Raw genomic sequence first — 24,158 nt, forward strand, 5'->3', positions numbered from 1 at the left:
GTGGTTATACCAGGGGGACCTGCTGTTTTATGACGTCAACCGACAGCCTCTGTAGTTAACCTTCTGTGCGGGTGTTACCGCCAACTGCATCATTCCTGCGAAAGACAAGCGAAGCGCGTCTGATCTGCTCGGTTACCAGGTGCATACTGATTCAGTAAGATTTGGGTGAACAGCGGGGAACATTGGGGTGACTTGGAGAGGATTCAACAGCAGGAAATGTAAGAATATGTCTTCAATCATGTTGAGTCATTATTATTTCACTCACACAAACTTACACGCTCATGCCAATACTGGTACACATTAAAGCGTCAAGAGAAAATATACATTCTATATTTAGCATAAAGGAAGTATATAATGTATATAATATATTTAGTATAACTATATTCGTTTGTATATAGTTAGGCCAGGTATGTACTATTATACTAATGATGACGAAACACTCCCAGATACTGTAGCATGTCACTTTGATACATCATATAATTCATGATGACTTTATAAATGTAGCTCATTTAGAATTTTTCAAACTGTTATTCAAACCCATTTTTGGATAAATGCTAATTGTAAGGCCGTGGGTTGTTCACATTCTAGAAAAAAGAACGGGTTAAGAAAACTGTACGAGTTTAACAGACAATAGAAAGCCGGCTTACAACATCAATATCCATAGGCGTGGGTCTTAATAATAATAATAATGATACATTTAATTTAGAGGCGCCTTTCAAGACACCCAAGGTCACCTTACAGAGCATATAGTCATCATACATTTTTTTTTAAAAAAAGCCCTCAGACACTAACTGGCTTGAGATCACCACCCTTTGTCAGGCAAAGCCACTACTAAAGACCTTTTAACAGACACTAAACCACCACGCACACAAACACATTTACACACCTCCCAGTTCTCTATGTACTAAGATTCGGGGGGGAGGCAATACTGTTGATATTTGTGTGTTAAGTTCATAGAGGATGGCCCACGTGCATCTGCTCTCTTATCGGCTGTGTCAACGACTCAACTCTGGGAAGGTGCTCTGTGACCGCTTCCTGCTTCCTGCTACGGTCGCACACCAGAGGAAGGGGAGTGTCAGTTTACCCAGATAGCGCGTGTTATCCCACACTCCAGCCCCTCCGTGTTGCCTGATGCTGCCAATGTGTTTCTACCGGCCAGGCCTGGCGGTCATCTAGGAGGCATCTCCCAGCATCAGCCATTATGTCTTCTTATTCTGCTGCTGTTTCCCTCCTTTGTCTTGTTGTTTTCCATTCCTCTTTATTCCTTCCTTTCCTTTCTCTTCGCCAGGCTTTTTGCTAGTTCTTAAAGGGCATGTCTGGTGCAATTCAAAGTGTTCCCTTTTTCATTTGTTTTTTCAGCAACCCAAATGACAAGACCAAATGTGGCAATGTGCTTTATGTGACCATGTCACCTCACACTGACCTTTGACTGCTAAAACTATGGCAAACATTTCACCACCAAGAGTAAAGGACTTCAGTGGCCAATCGTATGCGCTCCTTATGTCTCTCTAGCAGGATCATCCTACTGTGTATACTGTAGAAATTGGATTCCATATAGCATTTAACTATGCAAGGGCTCCATACCATACAAATCTACCCATTTAGTCTTCATTTAATTAAAAAGTTACGAGATATGGACTTCCTCATCAAGTCTAGGGAATTCAGAACGGTGAGACAAATTAAAACTGAATAAGCTCACTAATCTACTCAAAATAATAGGGTGAAAAGCCAACGGTGATAACAAAGTCATTATGATTGGTCCAGCTGCATGTCTTACCACTGATTGTCCGTCGGCAAATAAAATCCTGCTGTCAAATATTGAGGGCGAGTCCGCCCATGGACAGTGAACCCATGAACAGTCAACCCATGAACAGTCAACGTATGAACAGTCAACATGTGAACAGTCAACATATGAACAGCCAACATAGGAACAGTCAGCCCATGTTTAGCCAAGCCATTTAAAAATCGATCCGTTTGTGTGGGAGATTCAAGTTCTTTAACACAATTGGGACTGTACTAAAATCAAACAGCACAATTCATCAGACTTCTATAAAGCCTTTGTGTGAGACGGCAGCAAAGCTGAGGCAAACGTGTTCATGTTTTACATCAAGCACAGCCTTACACAGGGCATAGAGTAGAAGAGCAGAGCGGGTGTAATTCTACACATCAGTTGACATCATAAGTGGGAGTGTCCAAGCAGCCCGCTAAAACATTAACACATAAACAAACAGACAACCAACAGATATGATGCACAAGTGCAATACTTTCCCTCAGAAACGTGCACCTCTTTCTCACCCCTTCACTCACAGAGGTTTGGGAAAACCCTTACCTCTCGTTTATATCCCACAGATTGATTCTGGGAAACACAGCTGCGGTTGGCTAATGTGTTTTTTTCGGAAGGTAACACAAGTCTATCTGCTGCAAACTCCACAGACGATAATTATCAGCAGGGTAACAACGCTGTCCTTTGTCCCCGTGTGTTCGTCTCACTTAAGATACGGAAAACATACAATTACTCCTGCGTTGTGCTGCCAAGTGAACCATGGTTAATCGTTTTTTACTCCGTAAAGTTTTTTCTGATGGTTTTCTTTACTTTGTTCAGCGTTTAACACACCATTTAGGCAAAGGGGACCTCATGAATATAAATACTGTATTTAGTGGCCGCTTATATCCAGAGTCACTTGAAATACCTTGAGGTGGGATGGGTTCCAAGCAAGGCGAATCGAACCCTTAACCCTGGCAGAGAAACATGCTAATATTTAACCAATTTAACTGAAATGGATTTTTGTTCAGTGCAGTTGCATTTTAAATTCTTTGGATATTTGCTTCTATAACTTGTGACATTTCAAAGCATCCACACAATTATTCAACGATCATAATTATAATTACTTATAATAATTGTATTCAAGCTTCGCCAACAAATGTCTAACACTTGACTGTTATTTTCACAGAATGAAGTTTGCACACATTCCGAGTTTTGACATGTCTTAGAATAAGTAAAGCCACATAATGCAACATACCGCCTCCTACCCAGAATAGTTAGAAAAGCTTAGAGGATTTTTATGCATTGTCATTTTCAATTAATGTAGCATTATATTATAAAATCTTGTTTGATAACATTGGCCAAGTGTCTTTTAACATAAAAAACTGGAAGATCAATATATTGACGAAAACCTCACTACATTACTGACTTCATAACCTGACTGCATCTACTAAGTCAATATTGTATTTTACATAAAAAATATCTAATATCTAATTCATAACATGTTTATATCCAACAAGTGTTGTACACTTCCTTGTTATTTGGATAACCGTTCTGCTGTTGGTGTTATGGTGCATAACACGTCGGACTCTCGTTTCTGGTATTTCCACAACAAGACTCGTAGTGGGGGTTATCTCAGCCATGGTTGAGGAATGAATTGGGGGAAAGGAACTTGGGCTTGGACTCTCTGAACTACATGAACCACGACATGGAGGAAAAAGGGATTGTTGGCCACGAATGTCTCCCGCTTGAGCCCCGCTTCCCGCTGCCGAGGGACCACCGCCTTGGCGCTGCAGGAGGCCCTGGTGCCTAAGCGCTGACCGCTACCGAGGCAGCGAGGCTCCGGGGGGAGACAACCGCGGTCAATAATCGCGGGCAACAATCCCTTTCTCCTCCATGTCGTGGTTCAGTCTACTTCAGATAGATGTGGACGATGAAGAACCAGAGACGTCGGAGAACCTGACGCGGCCGTTTGAGATTCATATTATCGTCTGGTGGCTCACACAGCTTTTGGCCGTGATAATATATATTATATGATACAGATATCTACGATAATATGATATTTAGATATAGAGCTCCAGGACTCCCGTGTGTTCTAGAATATTTACAGAACACGGCCAAAGGCTGTGTGCGCCTCGCCATTGCGATACATCCACTGTAAACAGAGTGCATGGTACCGTGTTGCAAGCTGCTCAGGGCCACACCCCCACCCTCCTCCTTGACCCTCCTCTCTCCTCCTCATTTGCATTAAAGCTACAGACACCGAAACGGCGCATTTGGGGAAAGCTCAATGTGCGACTGGCTCGTAGTGGCTGTAATTCTGCACCACGGCTGAATGTCGGGAATGTCTTCAAATGTTGTGTTTGGGGCCTACTAATATCTATATTAAAGCATCCATAAAGTAGCATGCCATGGGACCTTTAAAGGTTCATTGTGTAAAGTGTATGATCAACTGGAGATAGGTTGCAGATTGCAACCATCTAAATTAAGTTTACACACTTTTCTCAACACACAGTCCTCGTACTGCATCCACAGTGCACATAGTGGTACAATACATAAGTGAACCTGTAATTATTTCGTATTTGTTATATTTATTGATCATTCATTTCAATAGCAGGCAGTGCTATATGGCAATGATTGCTTGCACTGCAGTAAGAGAATATAGTTAGCTCTGATAACATTACGGTAGCAATCGCCACCATTTTGTTTTACCAACTTTCTCAAAGAGAGTGATAGCACTACTTTTATTTAACAAAAAGGGAAACAACCTCAAAAGTCTCCTTAACATGGATAAATTAAATGCACACACAATTATCATAACCCCCCTCATCACCTGCCATTTACTACACTAGTTTACACTTAGATGGAAAAGTGCAACTTAATTATCATTGAATTCTCTGTAGACAGCATGGTCCATGGTGAAAGGATGGACCATGCTTTTCTTCACTAGGTAATATTGTGCACGCCTGAGAGAGGATATTGTACACACTGTAATTACTATATTCATACCAAGTCAACACGTAAACAAGTACACACACACACACACACACACACACACACACACACACACACACACACACACACACACACACACACACACACACACACACACACACACACACACACACACACACACACACAAAGCCAGAGTCCCCACCAGCCGGCCCACCTTTGATGCGTCTCTGACCCCGGTGCTGCTCCGTGTAGAACTTCATCTGGTTGTCGTCCTCGGGCTCCGAACACGAGTCCACCTGGTGTCCGAACACCGGCCCCGTCACTGGCAGGGGAGTGAGGAGACGCCACGGACACACCGTTAGTCCTATATAGCCTGCATCTCATCCACAGCTATGACAAGGTTAAAGGCTGGGACATAAAAGGAGTGAAGTAAAGTTGGAATAATTCCAGGTGCTGCACAACCAAATTGGTGAAGAAAAACAGTAGAAGAGCTGTATGGATCAGAGTACAGAATAATACATGGATGTGAGCGGCAGTTCCGTGGACATCTCAGTGTTACATCTCAGTGGTAGAAAAGGTGGCATCCAGATTGATGTGAATGGATGGGGGCGAATACTGATGAATACTGACAGTAAAAGTATGTGGTCCGTTATCAAATCAAATGTGACCCGTCAGCCACCATCTTTCTGCCGTTTTTAAACGAGCCCCCGTTCTCACGCCAGGTGTGCCATTGACACAGCCCTTTAATATCCGTCAGTGTCTGACAGCACAAGTGGTATGTGGCATGGTGGCTAAATTCAAGGTCATTTTACACTGACTAGCATGATTATTCCCTGACATGTTATCCACAACTCACAAATATTATATACAAGGGTTGAAGGTCCTCGTCTACCGGTTGGTACGTGCCACCAGGTAGGTGGCTGGGGAGCACATCACTAATCTGAGTGGAATAACTAATACTTGTGATGTAACAACCACTTGGAGAGATATTGAAAATGGCTCATCATGACAAATACACTGCGATAAGTCTCAACATATGATATTATTCACACCACAGACAGAGATCACCGGCTTGGCTTTGAGCGAGATGTCCATTGCTCCAAATACAATACACAGAGAAGAACAAAAAATAATGTTCTTGGACCTTCGATCTGGGTTTTGAGGATGGAACCGAAGCGGATAAAACCCTTATAGAACACTTGACAGAACGGAGTACATCACTTTAACGAAGCAGGATGAGGGTGAAGAGATCCTCAGCGTGATTGGATTGACTGGATTTGCAAAGCCCCCACACACACACACACACACACACACACACACACACACACACACACACACACCCCCCCCCCCCCAAGGTGTTTTAGGACGCCTTTGCGCTTAAAAGGCAGCTCAGCTGAATTGGGCGGGCGGGGCTTGGAGCAGACACCTGATTGGATGAAATGACGGAGGGCTGATGGCTGTACTGGGCTGAAAAAGAGGAAGGCAGAGAAGAAAGTAATACAAAACTAGCAATTTGGTATGAGCTATCTGTCGCCCATGTAAAGGGACTCTTTTGTTCGCGGTTTCAGAACAATGGTCAGCTCCACACTGGAGCAGCTGTCCATGGTGCTGGCTGCTATTTAATTTGTCTGTCACCTCTCTCTCTCTCTCTTGTTCTTTCTCGCTCTCCCTCCCTATACATCTCCCCGCTCTCTTTTGCACGCCCCCGATCCTTCCCCCTCCTTCCTTTCCTCCCTCCCGGGCTCACCCATCCACATCATCCACCCCCCTCTCTCCCTCCCTCACTGTCTTCATCTTCTAGTATCTTTCCTCTCTCCTCCAGCCATTCAATCCCTCCCTCACCCACCCATCCCCCTCTCTCTCTCAATCCCTCCCACCCTCGCCATCCCTTTCTCTTTCAATCTCTCTCTCTCCTTCCCCCCCCCCCCCCCCCCCCCCCCCCCCAATCATCCATCCCGCCCTTATCTACGACTCTTCCTCTTCCTTCGCCTCCAACCACAACCAACACCTCTCCCCCACCTTCTGGTCATATCCTCCAACATGATGCATAAATTCAGAACCAATTTTACACCACATTGCTTCTGCTTCAGTCTCCAAACACAGCCCGGACTCCCGACCCTGTTTAAACGCACTCGACCAAAGGAATGACACAAAACTTTTTCAGAATGAACTTTTTTCCCCTCTCTCTCCCCCCCCCCCCCGTTCCCCCCTCTGTGAATCGATAGAACTTTGAGCATTAAGTCAATTCTTTATGGCCCCAGCTTCCCTGGAGTTATGGAAAATATAATATTCATGGAGTTAATAAAAGAGGAAACAGTTTTTTTGTTCAAGGGTGGGGGAGGGGGGAAAGGGGATGGTGGTGGTGGTGGTGGGGGGCGAGGAAGTTGAAATGACAGATGGGGTGTAGGGGGAGGCTGGAGAAGACAGGGACTCCTCCATCATGGACGATAAATTGAAGCTCCTACTGCTCAGAGGAATAGAGGCGAGGCGAGGAGCGCAGGGGCTTATGGGTAACAAACAAGCTCTGGCGAGGCCTTTCGGTCGGGTAACAGGTTGATAAAGTGCATCCTGTTTTATCTCTTCATTTCCTGAAAGGATGCATACAGACGCTCAATATATTCTGGCTGGTGAGCTCATCCCTCAGACGCTGCTTTCGGAGAAATGGGGCATCAAAGTTTCGAGATCTTCTTCTGAACTTGTAGCCGGATCATCCGTCTACCCGTGGAGCCACACCCCTATTTCTGTCTGACAGAGTTCATATTGAATTAAGTCAGAAACTCAGATAACAAATGATGTCACGTACATGTATTGACTTGCAAAACAATTGCACAAAAAGTATTTTGCCATTGTGGCGTCAGTCTTTGTAACGTTTTGCCATTCAGAACTAATTAGTTCATTATATTTTATATGTGTTGATCTATAACAGTTATAAACAGCAGGAAGAATTGACCTGAAAAAACTATTTCTTGAAAATTTGAATTGTTGAACCATCATCATCATCATCATAATGATCATCATCATAATTTCTGCATTAGTATTCGTTAGCATTAGCATAAACATTATTATCGGAAGTCCATGTGTGACAATGTCAGTCTGGATGTTCCCTGCAGACGACACATATTATGCAGGTTTAAAAATAATCCCAAAATAGAATCTCAGGAAAAACAATTACTTGTTAACAAAGTGACTCACTTCGTCTCCAACATCGCATCACTGCCCAGAGAGAAATACATTGATTTCCTATCACCTCTTCCCCTTTTATGTGCTGCAGATAGACTAAGCAGATGAATTCCTCTGGTCCAAAGGATTACACAAGACAAACAATGTTTGCATATAAACACAAGCAAAACACAAACTCATTAACAAAGGGAGTTAATTTGAACAGAGAGGCTTCTTTCCCCAGTAACCTGGAAAACAGGGTGACTGTATAGATAATACCACATTATGAAGGGGTAAGGGATCAGCAGTTTGACATGACAACCTTTATTGCATGGGTACAATCTAAGACATGGTATTAACAACCCAGCAATCTGATAAAACAGCTTTCATTCCTCTTGGGCTGGCAGGGTTGTCTTGGTTTTAAATGGATTATTTGTTTTTCCAGTGACTTTATCATTATGCAAATTGCTGATGTTGTCATTTTGGGGTCCCAGTGCATTTAGCACACTCTATTTACTACGCACTATGTCTTGTGAGCACTGACACGCTCAGACACACACACACACACACACACACACACACACACACACACACACACACACACACACACACACACACACACACACACACACACACACACACACACACACACACACACACACACACCATGCACACACTAATCAAACATACAGACACACAAAGACATGCTACCACTGACACACACACACACACACACACACACACACACACAACCAACAACAACACAACCATTACCAGAACTGCAGACGGGAGCGCAAAGACAAAGACGCACACACACCCGTGCACTTTGTCTTGTGAGAACTGACACCCTCTCAGACACACACACACACACGATCAAACACACAAATACATGCAACAACACACAAATACATGCAACAAGACACACATACACACAAACACACACAATCAAAGGCAAAATATAAATCACAACAACAAGACAGACAGAAAAAAACACAGGAGACCTGTTCCAGTTTGATTTCAAAATGAAGCTCCAGAGACTGGGAGATAGCGGGCAAAGCAAACTCCTCTAGGGAACCACGGATCAAATGCGGCGGCAAAAGAAGAAAAAAGACTGGAATGAACGAAAATGGAAGTAAATGGAGGGAGATAAGATGACTTTTCCAGAACTTGTCACAAAATCTCGGCGGCTATTTAGGTGCGGACGTCCGCAGCGGGGGGGGGAGAGATGAAGGCGCCTGAACGCACTCGGTCCTCCCTCGGTCGTTGATGAAATGTCTGCACAGGGACGACACGTGTGACGGATATATTTGTGTTCATTGCACGCGTGGCTAGGCCCGTTTGTAGTGGACATGAAAAGAGTAAAAAACAATCCACACTTTTTGTGCGATTCCTTTCGTTTTTCTTTTGCTTGTTGTTGATGTATCACTGGCAAACCATAAAGGAACCAGGGTGCATGAAAACAAACCGACAAGGGGAAACATACAAAGAAATATAGGAGGATATTAAGGACAAATCGCTGTGTAAGCAGGCCACATCCAGATGGTTAGCCGTGCGGATACGCCCAGCCCCCTCGGTAACCCCGCCTCACGACTAAAGCTTTCATTCATCTTCTTTATCTGTCCTGTCTTTAATCCCGCCTTGCCGCTTTCTCCGTATTATTTCTCAATTTCCAAACGCACGCTTGGAAAGCGACTATCACGTCCCACCGTTGCACTAAAAAGCCTCCTGTGTCAGCACAAACAAAAGTTTTCTGGTTCATTAAACCAGCTTTTTTCTATCTCACTTAGTTTCAAGGGCCAGTCAAACCGATAGACAGTTTAAGTTTTAAACACATTAGTGTGTCTTCTACGACCTTTAACATGGTAGTCTACGCCATTTCTTCGCCATTACAGAAATCAACCTCAAACTGTTTGTGAAAGTTCTAAACCACGAACTCCGCTCCTGTTTATCTTTGGAGTTATGAGTGCTTTTTCTGGGTATTCTTTGGCGTCATAACCGAAATATGGACATGTGGCTCTCTCTTTAGGCAGCGGCTGTGTCCAAGAGAGGGTCATGACACTCTGACAATGGTAGTGTAACGCAACGTTGTGTGGTGCATTTCATATACAACAGTCCTCATTATAACGCACATGCCCAACAACGTGAACTAGCTTAAAAAAACGATTCACAATGTTGCCGTGAACCGTAACCATGGGAATAACACATCGCCTCGCCTTTCTAGAACTGTCAGCCCAAAACACAGTCTTGGATTGTGTACTGACATGAGCTGCAACACAGGCTTTCACTTCCACTTTAAATACGGTGTCGAAAATGGTTGTTTCTCTCCCATTTCCACACTTATTCACCGTACCTATCTGTTGGCAGGTTTTTCCGACGAGGCTTCGCGACGAATGATCCAAAAGAAGAGGTGTGTTTTACCCCTAGCTGACTTAAAACTTATTCTGACTTGAGGTGCCATTAAATAACGTTAAACACAGGTTAAGTGTTCTAATTCCGGCTTGCTTCAGACTCAATCGACACCTTGGAAACATCACAGCCTCGACAGTTTCTTTCCGGAATACATTATTCATCGGTACACCCAAAAATAATAAGTCTTGTGAAAGAAAGCGTGAAATAAAAGAAAACTTGACATCTGCTGTGTTGTGCTTGACATTCACTGCAAGGTTCAAGGAAGTGTGCGTGTTTGTAACTGTTTCGCTATTGTATAAAAAATATATCAAAATACACGCTGGCTGAAGGAAATATATAATGCATGGAACGATGCTTATCAACTTTTACAATGTGTTGTTGTACAATCGATAAACTGCCCATAAATTACGGGGCCTGCAAAACAAAAAGTTTCGGGGAAGTTGGCTGATTGTCTGGGGACTTCAGCAGGTTGAATAAACGGCAGGACCGCTTTTCCCTCATTGTTTTCCCGAGTTACCGCTGATGCGGAAAGCGGAAATTGAATTGAATTGCGGAAATACATCCATGTATTTGTATTGACTGAACAAATATAACACTACAGTCCAGGTAAAGAATAAGTAAGGGAGTGAGTATGCTGTTGCCGCCACACTAAGAAAAGCCCAAGTGCCATGCATAGCGGAACGTGTAGCGGTGAGGGTGTTTGAGTTCCAGTGGAGGGTTACTGGGTTTAAGCCCCAATGTCCGCATTTTACATGTACGCATCAAAGCGTGAGATTCCCTTACCCCTACCTGCTCCTAAATGACATGTATCTGAATTTACTTAACTGAAGTCGCTTACGAATAAAAGGTCAACTAATTAGTAATAGCATTTGAGCTGTATTCCACGGTTACAAAGTTGACTTGTTTTATGGACAAATTTACTGACACATACACACACACACAGAAGAAGAACCCAAATACAATTCAGGGGAATTGTGATAATACACTTGACTATTTTCCAATTTGTCTCCAAATGAGAATTAAGAGGGATTGTGAGGCGGGAAGGCACTTCCCCTACGTCTTAGAACAATACAGGCTCCTCGTTTCACGTCAAGGGGAGGCAGACCCCAACCGCCCCCTGAAAGTACTGGCACACTTGCCGACACTCACGTCATCAATGTCAAACAAAATAAAACACATCTGGTTTGGAGAAGTAGAGAGAAAGAGAGAGAGAGAGAGAGAGAGAGAGAGAGAGAGAGAGAGAGAGAGAGAGAGAGAGAGAGAGAGAGAGAGAGAGAGAGAGAGAGAGAGAGAGAGAGAGAGAGAGAGAGAGAGAGAGAGAGAGAGAGAGAGAGAGATGGGGAAAGAGAGAGCTACAGAGAGAGTGAGAGAGCTACAGAGAGACAGATACAGAGAGATTGAGAGACAAAGAGAAGTGAGATACAGAGATAGTGAGAGAGATACAGAGAGAGTGAGAGAGATACAGAGAGAGCGATACAGAGAGACGGAGGGATCACACCTCACAGCCCCTGAATGACACAATATGTGTCTCTTATCAACAGTGTGAGGCTGTGAAAAGAAGACAGTGGTCCCGCCTGACACACAAACAAACACACACAACAAAACCCAGCTGTCAGATATAGGTCATATTTCGCAAAAAAACTAAAATGCAAATAAAATGAGAGCAGCCAATAAACACAATTAAATGCAACCAAGCCAGACTGTCCTCGTACACCACTGCAGAGATTGTCAAAGTAAAATGCTGTGTAGAGGCAAATTAGGACCCAGCAGGACTCAGACACAGGGCCGAGGCAGACGTCAAGAAAAGCATTGAATCATTTGAACGTGGTGTGATGTGATTGGCACAGCTACCATGCGGCGGTGGCTGACGACATTTCATCCGTCCGTCAAAGATGCAAACTACATGCTAATGCTGCTCGGACACGCTTCAACAAAACTCTTTTTTGGGCATAATGGTAGACTGTTTGTCAAAACGGTAAAACAATGAATCAATATGAATGCATTCCATTGTCTGTATATTTCTTCTTCTGCTAAGTTGACTGTTGTAGATTTAATAGTTGTTTTTACTTTTATTTTGTGTCTTTGTTACTTTTCAAATAAGGTAAACTTTTCATTGTGGTGAAAAAGCATATTAAAACTAGTTAAGAAGTAATGCGTGCAAATGCACAAAAGCATGTTCTGCCCTTGACCTCTGAACTCTGCTACGCCATTTAATTGCTCATTATGAGATTCATCTCCCGGCTCCTCTGTGGTCTATTTCAGTGTGTCCCCTTGCCCCTGAAACTCCTCCCTGCCCACACCACATCAAGTATAATGTGTTATAACCAGTGTAACATATGTGGCTCAGCATAACTCTGACTTGGTGTTTCAGAGTGTTCGCATATAATGTGAATCAATAAGTAAGATTGCGATGTTCTTTCCTGCTATACATCATCAATATTAGCACTGTGAATCAGTAAAATGACTATAGATAGCTGAACATCATTATTATCAGAATCGCAAATCAGTAACGCAGATAGTAATGTACATTAATGCTGTAGATCATCATTATTGGCATTGAGAATAAGAATGAGAATATGAGTAAGACAAATAATCGAGGCAGAAAAACAATTATTACTACAACAACTTACTGAACAAGGTTAGACAAACAAAACCATAGTTTACAGTTTGTTTTGATATTGAGTCGCACTCAGCGGGGTGCCTGACAAAGGGGAAACACGCAGCAAACTCCAGTCCCCGCTGCAATCATAAAGTCCTCATGGTCCTCTGGAATTATTCTTTATGTCAGCTGTCGCTATCACCTTCACAATATAAACCACCATCTAATTAAATGCAGCATTCAATTTGTTCAGAGGGAAACAAAAAAGTAAAGAAAAAAAGACAGCCCTGCTGCCATCAAATGTGTCAGACTAACAAAGAAAAACAGCGGTGATTGTAAAATTACAACAAGGAATGTGTTGAGAAAATTTGGAGTATTCGTTCTATAGACCGATTTTCTTTTGCTATATCTTGCTATGTCTTTATCAGCATTAAGTGCAGAAGCACATTTCAATTTGTGTTTGCTAATAAAACAGACATGATTTTATATACAAATAGGAACAATAAATATACGTATTGCTCTTAAATCCCTCAAAGATGTCGAACTTTATGACAATGGTGAGTGAGCTATTGTGAATTATTTTTGCGCATCATAACATTTTCGTTTCAAAAATTTGTTCTGTGGTATATTTATAAATCAATATATGTGCGTGCATGCCATTTCAAGCGATTTGTGCTCTATAAAAAAGTGATTGAGCAGTTGGAAAATAACACAATAATGGAATACTTTGAGACAGGAACTATACTTTTATAAAACACACTCATAGAAGAAGCCCAGTAAGGCATTATGATTCCATCTTCTATTCATTCATTCTCATCTTTCTATAATTTTAAAAGGGACGGTTGGTTCTGAACACAATCCTGAACCAATAGCTACGAAACCTGTCCGACAGCAAAGATGTTCAAAGAATTTAGGATGATGATGAATAATAAAGGTGTATCTTTTATGTCTATTTGTATTCATTAAAATGTAAAGGAACAAAAGTTTGGGTCTGGGATCTCCACAAGGTATTGGTGTGAAACGAAAAGGCTTTTCATGCATCATCCCAACTTTAATAATGTGGTTGACTGTATTTTAGTTTGATAGGCACAGAGAGGGAAAGTAATAACTTTGACAGTGTGACAGCCAAATCATCTTCTATTCTGCTGAGCAGATGTAGCTGATGTCAACATCGGCAAGAGTTCAATGTCTGTTGGATATTTCAGCGATTCCACAGCTTTCTTGCAGGTATATTTTGTTAGATTAAATCACATTTACATCATTCATTCTGCTTTCTATTCGTATGAACACCATCCATCAGGTGTATTTTCAAATCACGTATTGTAAAATATTAAGGACAAGGTAAGGTAAACTAAATGAATCTCAGATGGGACAACTGGGAGTCACAACAAAGTAAGGTAAAAGCTTAATAACACCCTTGTGTTTGTTCTACGTTATGAAGTTGAGTTAAATATCATCATAGCACGAATCCCCCCAACACCATCATCATCAACAAACACTTTGTCATCGCTGTGTCTCAATCTCACAAACCGCAAACACTGAGTTAAAACAGCACGGGAACTCATGCTTAACTACTACACCTCATTTAGTAGCGCACATGCTGCTCCTTTGTGGGCAAGAGAGCTTATAGGAGAGAGACAGAGAGAGACAGAGAGAGCGCAAGAGAGAGAGACAACGAGACAGAGAGGGCAAGAGAGAGAGAGAGAGACAGACAGACAGACAGACGGAGACAGAAAGAGAGACAGAGTTAGAGGGAGTGATAAGGAGACTTTATACTGAATATACCCTCAGCCGACCCCAACAGTCGTCCACCTTGGCCCAGAGAGAACGTAGGGGGATTCCATCAAGAAGTTGTATAGTTTGGGGCGGTGCGGTATCCGATAAAAAACAGGCCTGGGGCATGCTACCCTGTCTTTCCTCTCACAGAGGGGATTTAGAGATAAACCAGGAAAAACTTAGACAACCAGCAGCAGCATGTTGTTCCTTTCGTTTGATGCAGGGTATCCGTGTGTCTGTTTGCATGCGAGTCCTGGTTGGACGCTGTAGAGAATAGGGTTTCACTGTATTTTCCATTCTTTGCTACATGGCATCTATCTCTCTGGGTCTGAAGCTATCTTTGCCGATCGGCCTCTGTCCCTTTCTCTCTTGCGGTTGATCTGTCTATCTGTCATCTCACTTTCTCACTCCATCTCTAGCTGCCTCACTCTTTCGTTCTCCCTCTGTACAAACGCATGTACATCTCTCTCTTTGCCTCATTTTCACTGACACCAATCCTTATACAACACAACCGGCGCCATGGGCAACATCGCCATTATGTTTTACAATGAGTTTACATATTTATTTTATTCACCCACACACAAACCACAAAGGGCTTGTTCTCCTCTTTCGTCTTCTTTAAACAACACCAACATTAGGCATCTCTTTTGCCCGTATAGGCACAGTGTCAACACCCTAATTGGCAGCGTGTTTTTTTTATATCTAAGTGGGCAGGCTGGGACAATTTCCAATCAGAGTGACACATCTTACATTCATCTCCAAGAGTAAGGTGAGGAGACCATTAGCGATGAGAGACGGAGAATTTTGACTGTCATATTCACTCGTCTTTTTTAAAGAGTGGAGGGAGGGGTGTAAAATTACACTGCCAGCAATCAACTCTGTTACCGGCAAATCAAATGGAGTTGAATGATAGACGGAGACATAGATGTCAAGCTAGCTGGCGACATTTTATTACCATGGGAAGTGACTAATTGGATGGCAGGGTCTGTGTGATATCTAAGTGTGTATCTCTTTTTACACAAAGAGTGAAATGAGTTGTTTATGTTGCATGTGTGAGTCTCACCCTTAACAACATGTATCTATTGTTTTGAATATGGACATTGAGACGCCAATCGAGATGCTGATGCAGAAGGATCACCGTGTCTGCAGGGCTCATTTCGATAAGGACGACTTCATCATTCCCAAAAGAGCTGCTGACCCAAAGAACCCAAAGAAAGTGTCATTGAAGAAGAATGCTATTCCACGAGTGGAAGTGGATAGACTTGAGGTAAAGTTGTTTGCTTATTTGTCGTGTTATATGATTCGCCGGGCAAACTCTATACTTGACTTTTAATGAAAAAGGTATCTGGAGGGGTTATTTGATATGGTATACATGCCAAAACAAGGACCCTGGCTTCAATTTTCGCTGGAATTACACTTTAACAATGCAACTGAGATGAGATGATAGTCTTTAGTTGTAATTGTTGCATAGCCTCCTCCCTTACCCCCACCACACATTATCCTCCCTTTCTCTCCTCAAAACACCCAGTTATGCACTTATTGTATGTTGTACGTCCCGGCACTTAGCATTGTGTAGCGTCTTATCCTAGCTATCTTGTTGTTTTTTATGAATATCTTTACTGTACCAACAGCAATATATTGTTTCTCTGTCTTCTTTCAAATGTTGTTATTGTAAGTCGCTTTGGATAAAAGCGTCTGCTGAATGCCTTAAATGGAAGTGAAATTGGTGTTTGACTTAAAGGGGGTTTGAAACCCTGAATGTCCGCAGTCTACCTGGGCTTCCTTGAGCAAGACTTCAATGAAGCTCTTCATGCTTACTAATAACAAACAAATACATGCACTGGAAGTTACTGGATAAAAGCTCAAAGAAATTGTAACAATGACCCACATATCAAAGCGACGACGCCAACGGATGCATTTAGTTCAATATGAACTAGTATACCTTATTTTTCGTCATGTGCCTTTTATATGAACTAGAATGTATTCCCATTCCAAACATCCCTCGGTTCCACTAAACCCACAGTCATACTGTTCCCAGGAAGTGGGTCAATGATCTCTGATGGTTTCCCGGGGAGCGGGAATACATCATTTCCTCCTGTGGTGTTCTCACACCACCCCCACATCCAGTCGCCTCATATTACAGAACGCTGGAACCCATCATCACATCGACCACCTTTGTGATATCAACATCACAGGAACATGGCAGGTAGACAATGGGACTAGTCTGTTGACATGTTCATTCCCTCATCTTATCCGTTGCTTCCTTTTGCATTCATTCAAAGGCAATACAACCCACTTCCCCCACCCCCCCCAACACACACACACACAGACACATATACATACACACACACACACACACACCGATTCGTCTGAACAATGACCTAATGATCTTGAATGCCTCTTTGTCTGATTTGAACTGTATTCCTAAGCCCATTCCATTAGGACCATGGTGTGTGTGTGTGTGTGTGTGTGTGTGTGTGTGTGTGTGTGTGTGTGTGTGTGTGTGTGTGTGTGTGTGTGTGTGTGTGTGTGTGTGTGTGTGTCTGAGTGTGTGTGTGTGGGTAGAGTGAGAGCTGTAATCACTGTTGTCCGTGCAGAGGATTGAGGGTTGATAAAAGTGCAGCCTGGCACATACTGAATCCACTGGCATCATCACTACACACACACACAAACACACGTCTGGAGAGCTGGGTCAAGACAGCGAGAGAGAGAGAGACAGAAAGGGGGATACGGAGAGGGCAAGATGGAGAGAAAGAGAGGGATAAAGAGAGAGAAAGAGAGTGAGGCAGAGAGAAAGAGAGCGAGAACGAGAGTGTGCGCGCGCGCGCATGCGCGAGCGAGAACGAGAGTGTGCGCGCGAGAGAGAGAGAGAGAGAGAGAGAGAGAGAGAGAGAGAGAGAGAGAGAGAGAGAGAGAGAGAGAGAGAGAGAGAGAGAGAGAGAGAGAGAGAGAGAGAGAGAGAGAGAGAGAGAGAGAGAGAGAGACGGAGTACTTTCATGTGCTACTTCAAAGCCTCAATTAAACAGGAGATAAGGGGGATAATAACCATGAGGTTATTCTCATCTTTGGCGGCCAGTAAGATGCATTGTGGCACATCAAAAAACACGCACCAGCCTGCTCCGCCACTTAGAAATGCATCAACGCCACAGCAGGGGACAACGGCCACATGCAAATAAGGTTATTCTGAAGGTAAGGGAAAAGATAGATCCTGGTGTCGGGCTTGTTGTACCATCCCAGACATCAAAAAATAAAATTAATGTGACATTCAAAGAAAAGCATTTCACCAGTTGGACTGCAGCTCACCGAGGAAACCGAATCATCGAGACAACATGTGAAATGTTATACAACGCAAGCACTGCAACCAGCTAATGTCTCGTCATTCATGCAGAAGGAATGGTGACTGGTGATAAAACTCCACAGATGGTGTCTTCTGCCTTCTGCCAGTCTAGATTCACCCAATAGCATCCATAAAGCCCATGTCCCATATTAACCAAGCCTTTGGATCCATCATGGCTGCCGACTCATAACAACGGCCAAGTCATCGGGACAATGATAAAAGAAAGTCGCGATCAATACAAAATAATCCAAATCAAATAATACAAACAAATGGATCTCTTGAATAGCTCGCTGGTATGCACTCCAGCTTGATTCACTTTTAAACTATCTGAGTGAAGCGAAACTAATGTTCAGCGGGGCTCCGACAGCGAGAGAGAAAGACTAATTTAATGTAGAAATGCAACGTCTTGAGTTATAAAATAGGACGAAAAAAAAGTTAAAAAAAGTACAGCACTATTCTATACAACTCAGCACTCAACACTCAACACTTTATTCCCACAAGGAGATACATGTTTTGAGTTTTGAACCCTGCTCCCTCCCCTTGATTCAACACCTCTGCTTATTGTGTCTCCTGCTGCCATGTAGAGTTTTACATTGAGCAGCGCCGGTTTACATCCAAGCGAGGCTGACAGTGAGGCTAACATTCAAAGCATTCAATCGATATGGGAGTAAATACAAAAGGTCTGCACCAGCAAGTAGAACAAATAATAATGCTGGATAGGGTACAGGTTAACTGTATCCAATTTACCACCTCCTAATAGAAATGAATTTGTATTAGGAGGTGGTGATTGAGAGTATATCCAGGGGGTCGAAAGTAATATCGTTAGAACAGTGTCATACCTCGTGCGATTGATACAAGAGCAAAGTGCACAAGGTGGAAGAGGTGGATCTTGACACTCAAAGTCAAGGTGAAGGAAAAAAGGAAAAGTACAGGAAGAAGAAGAAGAAGAGGAGGAAGAAGAATAAGGAGTAGCAGAAGAAAGAGAAGGAGGAGGAGGAGAAGTAGAAGAAGCAGAAGGAGAACACCCACTTTACCATTAGCTCGATTGCTATCCTGGACTTTTTCCTGTTTTTCGTTTGCAGAGTTCAAATTCTCAGCCCTAATTAATGGTCCTAAAGGGGCTTCGCCTGCTTTGACCCTAGAGAGAGAAAGGGGGCGTGAGAGAGCAAGAGAGCGAGAGAGAGACAGCGAGAGAGTGAGAGCCTGTTCCAGACGGAGAGAGAGAGATAGAGAAAGAGAGAGGGCGAAATCTCTTCAAAGTAACCTTCATAGTTTTTTCTGCTTAATTTATGTGCGGCTCGTGATTAAGTGATAGCCTTTAACACCACGTGGGTGTAAACGCCAATTGAAGCGCAGAAAAACCTTCATCCACATTTTGCATGGCTTCCTCTGCCCGTTTTTTTTTAAATAGGACGAGACGAAAACGCTTGCACTCACTGCGGTCGCTAATAAGGTGTCTTATGGTAAACAGCTCGTTATCGAATGTATGCATGGATTAGTCAAGCATAATATCATCACTTAAACGTGTAAATTGGCATTAACAATGCATGTGAAGGGAGTGCGATGTAGGGGAAAACACAAGCCAACTAGTCAACAGCAGAAAATGTGTTTCGAAATTAATACTTACAGCGCTTCAAAAAAACAAAAGGGAGTAAATCCGACGTTTTTGGATGAGTTACAGAAACGTTTTGGGTTTATACCCCCATGCTCCAACCATATTGTGCACAAGGTCAGACTCTTATGAATGGGCCTGGGTATTTAGCTGGACGCCCACGCCTTTTGCACCACACATTGTGATGAACTCAAGGGAAATCACAGTCTGGCCGCCTTATAGAACAAATTAAAAGCATCCCCTTGAAGCTGGCTCCGTCAGAGTGCAGAGCCTAGAACTTCTACACATATATTTTGGGGAGGACTCGATACAATAAAGCCCTCATTAACTTAATCTCTCTTTTGCTTTGAAAGATCGCATGATTCAATTGATTGCCGGACCTGAGAAGCTTGGGGGATGTATGCAGCAGGGGTATCCGGCTGCATTGACTGCCGTGGCACTGCCGTGCCAAAAACCGGCCTAATGGCTAATCGATCAGCGTTAGACACATTAGCCGAATAATAATGTGTCCCTTGTTTGGTTTGACAGCAAACGCATCAATAATGATTATTTCTTTTGTGTTCTGGATCTGCTACTGTAAACAGAAGGGCTCGCTCGGAAAATGAACTAAACTCGGATTCAGATAAATTTGAATTCATGACAGCGGTAAAACCACATATTTACTTCAGCCACTTATTGTTGATGATTATGCAGTTTTTTTTTTGGAGTGTTTGCTTTCTGTTCTTCCAAACACAGTGTTGCAGCGAAACAGGGAGTACAAATGTCATGGCCGTGCCCGGACTGACTGCACACTTCATGAACTGCGCATCACTGCGGCTATGAATTCCACTTGGTCTCTTCACCCTGGACCTCTGACAGACAACCGAGAAAGCTGACAGAATATTTTAGGCCCATGCTACAGAGAAAGGCAAAACCCATGTCTAACCTTGAAGTTACTTGCCTGAAAGTTCTTGAAAACCCTTCCTTAGAGTGAGACTCACAGTCAGTTAAGCTCAAAGAGGCAAAATGGGGGTAAATTGCTAAATTCAAGCGCTAAGAGTAGGTTCTAATAGTCAAAGCATAAGGCTGTGCATTGACTCAGCTACCGCTAAAGCTAAGTACCTATGACAGTTAATATCATAGACGTAGAAGGAAGATGGGCCGACGAAAGATGAAGATGAGACCAATTATCTCTGAACACACGGAACCAAAGTCGTGGGTTAAACTATGCTTCACAGCCTCCGCTGGGGGAAGTGTGACCTCTGCACACGACCCGTCCTTACCCACACATGAGCAAAGGACAGAGGACAGCTGAGAATCCCAGGCCCCTACTCCCCGCTTCAAGGCCAGCAACCTCGGTCAAGAGGAAAGTTCAAAGAACGAACGTTTAGGCCAGGGGAAATAAATAAATATGATAACATGTGTGAGGACCAGGGGAGTTTTCCAGTGCTGCCACAATTGAGTCACAACCGTGTCAACCTTCGTCGTTGTGTGGTTATGGCGTGAAACGACGGGTATCGAGACCCTGTTGTGACATGGCATGTGCTAACATGATACGGACCCACCTTGAGCGCTAGCTCACTCAGAGTAGATGTATGGAATAGAAGAGGAATGAGAATTATATAAATAATGATGAAAAAGATATTGGGCTGAATTAAATGATGTGGAAATAAAAGCATTAGACAAAAAAACAAAAATACATATTCTAATAATAAAATAGACGCATTGCTTAACTTAAACAGTGAAATAACGCATGCACGAAAAATAAATATATACAAAAATTCCATTTACATTTAGTTTTATTTATTTTAACATTTAGTGCTCAATCAAACTATCCAAAAGGCTGACGAATAAATAAACAAGGAAACTAATAGAGTGCTCATAGCTAATAAAAAAGACTACAAAAATAGATATAGCGTTAATCACCTTAATTATAGTTTGGAAAATCAACAAAATTAATGAGTCTCTCGTTGCATTATTTAGCACTGCTCCTGAAGCACCGTGATTCATCCTTCAACTGAACCACCCGGGGCCTCACCTCTGGTGTGGCTGGGGCCCCTCTTTCTGCCCGTGGAGGAGCTGTGTGGTGGTTTGCTGGAAGTGGGTCATGTCCATGGTGGTGTTGGGGGTGCGGAAATGGGAAACTCTCCTTGAACCTCCTGCATCAGGTCCTCCACTGAGTCGTGATTCGGGGTCCACCACTGGAGAAGAAAATAAGAGTGATTTATTGGCGATTTAACTTTTAGGAAATAATAACTGAGGGAATAGGCAACCACAGAAAGCGGACCTTTGTGGAAAGTACATCAAATGCAATAGTGAAGTAGTCAATTAATTCAAACAAATATCAACCTTATCAGAATACTATAGAATATAGTGGGGCTGTTTTTCATTGTCGAACCAATAAGCCTCTAAATAGGTTGTATTTTTTGCGGGTGTTTCTTGAAAATAGCTGACGTCTTTCTCTCATAACGGTGTTTTGCTCAATCCTGCAGCGTCTTCATCTCCACAGGGTTCGAATAAAATAAGAATAGCCCCTCCCATTGCTTTGTGTCTCATACTTGACGTTTATATCAAATCTTATCCCTGACAAAAGAGGACCCAATGGGCCAGCCGGAGTCGGTGTTGCTCATTGGTCTGCCAATAATATATACATTCCCCCTTTTTATTTGGCCCAAAGAAGAAAAAACTGCCAAGCCCTTGAGGGGGTTGGGAGTGTTCGGACAGGACCCACAAGCCCTCTACACCCGTTCTGCCTCATTTGTACCACCAAGAAGTGCATGCAGAATGCCACACATTAAGACCTTTGTTGTCCTCTAGCCACTGACCAGCGTTCCCTAAACACATCTCTCAAGGAACAACTGAGAACACAGAAAACAAACTAGAGATGCAACTAGAGGCAAAAAAAACATTAAAATATAAATACATCCATCTACAGCCTGTGATACCCAAACTTGGAGGAGAGGTTGTTTTGCCACATGACGCAAATTGTCCGAAGTTCAATGGTGGCGAAATGTATACGACCTGGGGTGATCTGTGTGGGTCTGATGATTCGTCAAGAGACTACATGTTTTCTCACTCTGCCAGACGCACCAGACCAAGCGAGGCTCAAGAACGAGAAGAAAAGGGAAAAAGTATAAAAGGCGGGAAATGTAGCCTCCAACTCAAAGCGTTATAGAAACACAGCATAGAGCTGGAGGGCTGTTGAACTGTGAATACCATCAGCTTGGATCCCAGCTCACTCAAAATAGAACAAATTTGAAATATGTTCATGAATTTTTGGGTTGAGGGTTATACAAAGCGATCATCAATCACATTTTAGCAGGAGTCTAGGTTTTAATTTAACAAAAATCTGGAATTTGGGAATTACTTTCATAATAATACATATGTAAGACTTTCAGATGGAGTGAGTAAATGACGATTTATACATCACATACTTTTTATTTCAAATCACATTTAAATTTAATAATCTCAACTGTCATATGGCAGACAAACTCAAATCTGGGGAAAGTTTTTTTCAATTTAAAACGCATGATTGGCTAACCACATACACAAACTCCTCCAACACTATTGCATCTTACCCATTAAAACATCCCAACATTCTTAGGAAAAGTGTCTGTACTTAATTCTACAAAAGTTTAAAATCAACATTGTGCTGCCTGGCCAATTTAGAAAACCCTGAAAGCCTAACCCATTGTTATTTATTTTTCTTTTCCCAGAATGAAACAGAACACAAGGTGTTAATCTGCCCCGTTCAGTTTTTGGTTCCCGGCCCAGGCTCTGTCTCAATCTCCCTCAAAAAGTTATGCTAGCATAGTAGGACTGCTAGGTCCAATATTATATTCTCCATGATAAAATATTGTTTAAAAAAAACTGTTTAAACTTTCAAATTTGCAATCCCCAAGGATTCACCTGGTGTGCCAGTTATTGCTAACAACATGCCATCAGATATCCAACTTTGAAACAGCTTGTTGGATAGCCATTTTATTGAAGTGATTTGGTGGCCATTATGCCTTCCATGACTATTGCTGTTAAACCAGGGCCACAAAGTGCTGGGCTATACCTCTGTAATGATAGTATAAAAATCAAATGTGATTATGTTGTGTAAAACGTTACTGGGCCAACATTGGCTTGGTCTACAAGAAGGGAATAAAAGGAGCTGGTGCTTCCATTTATCCCCCCCTCCGGTCCAAACAGCCTGTAATAAAGGTCATTACAAAATGGTTAATCTGAATATTTCGGTGTACCACCGCGTGGTGTGAGCCACTCTTTCCTCAGTTATTTTCATACTTTTCCGTCTGCATGCAGAGCCAAAGCAAAGCTACCAGAGGTGACCTACAATAATCAATATCAATAATGTCCTTGTCACAAAACACCATTTAACCAGATCACAGAATCACGGGAAACTGGGTTTTTAAACATTTGCCAGTGGTTCAAGTAGTGATGATAAATGTCAACTGTGGTTGTAATCAGCCTTGGGATATCCATGGTGTTCACGCTTGTTTTGCATTCATGTTTGGCTTCTAAATGTGACCTACAATAATCAATACAAATAATGTCTTTGTCACATTAA

The 24,158-nt window shown here is 42.6% G+C and overlaps 1 protein-coding gene across 1 annotated transcript in view; it reads right to left on the bottom strand.

Moving 5' to 3' along the window:
- Positions 1 to 22,565, bottom strand: part of LOC130391718 (astrotactin-2-like) — a 47,771-nt gene extending 25,206 nt beyond the window's left edge. The window contains exons 1-3 of the mRNA XM_056601967.1: positions 22,534 to 22,565; positions 21,627 to 21,682; positions 4,932 to 5,039 (exon numbers count right to left, since the gene is read on the bottom strand). Of these exons, the coding sequence (XP_056457942.1) occupies positions 4,932 to 5,039; positions 21,627 to 21,682; positions 22,534 to 22,565 (196 nt within the window). The remainder of the gene's footprint in view (positions 1 to 4,931; positions 5,040 to 21,626; positions 21,683 to 22,533) is intronic.
- Positions 22,566 to 24,158: the final 1,593 nt, after the last annotated feature.

This window comes from Gadus chalcogrammus, chromosome 11 (assembly GCF_026213295.1).
Source record: "Gadus chalcogrammus isolate NIFS_2021 chromosome 11, NIFS_Gcha_1.0, whole genome shotgun sequence".
Lineage (NCBI taxonomy): Eukaryota > Metazoa > Chordata > Actinopteri > Gadiformes > Gadidae > Gadus > Gadus chalcogrammus.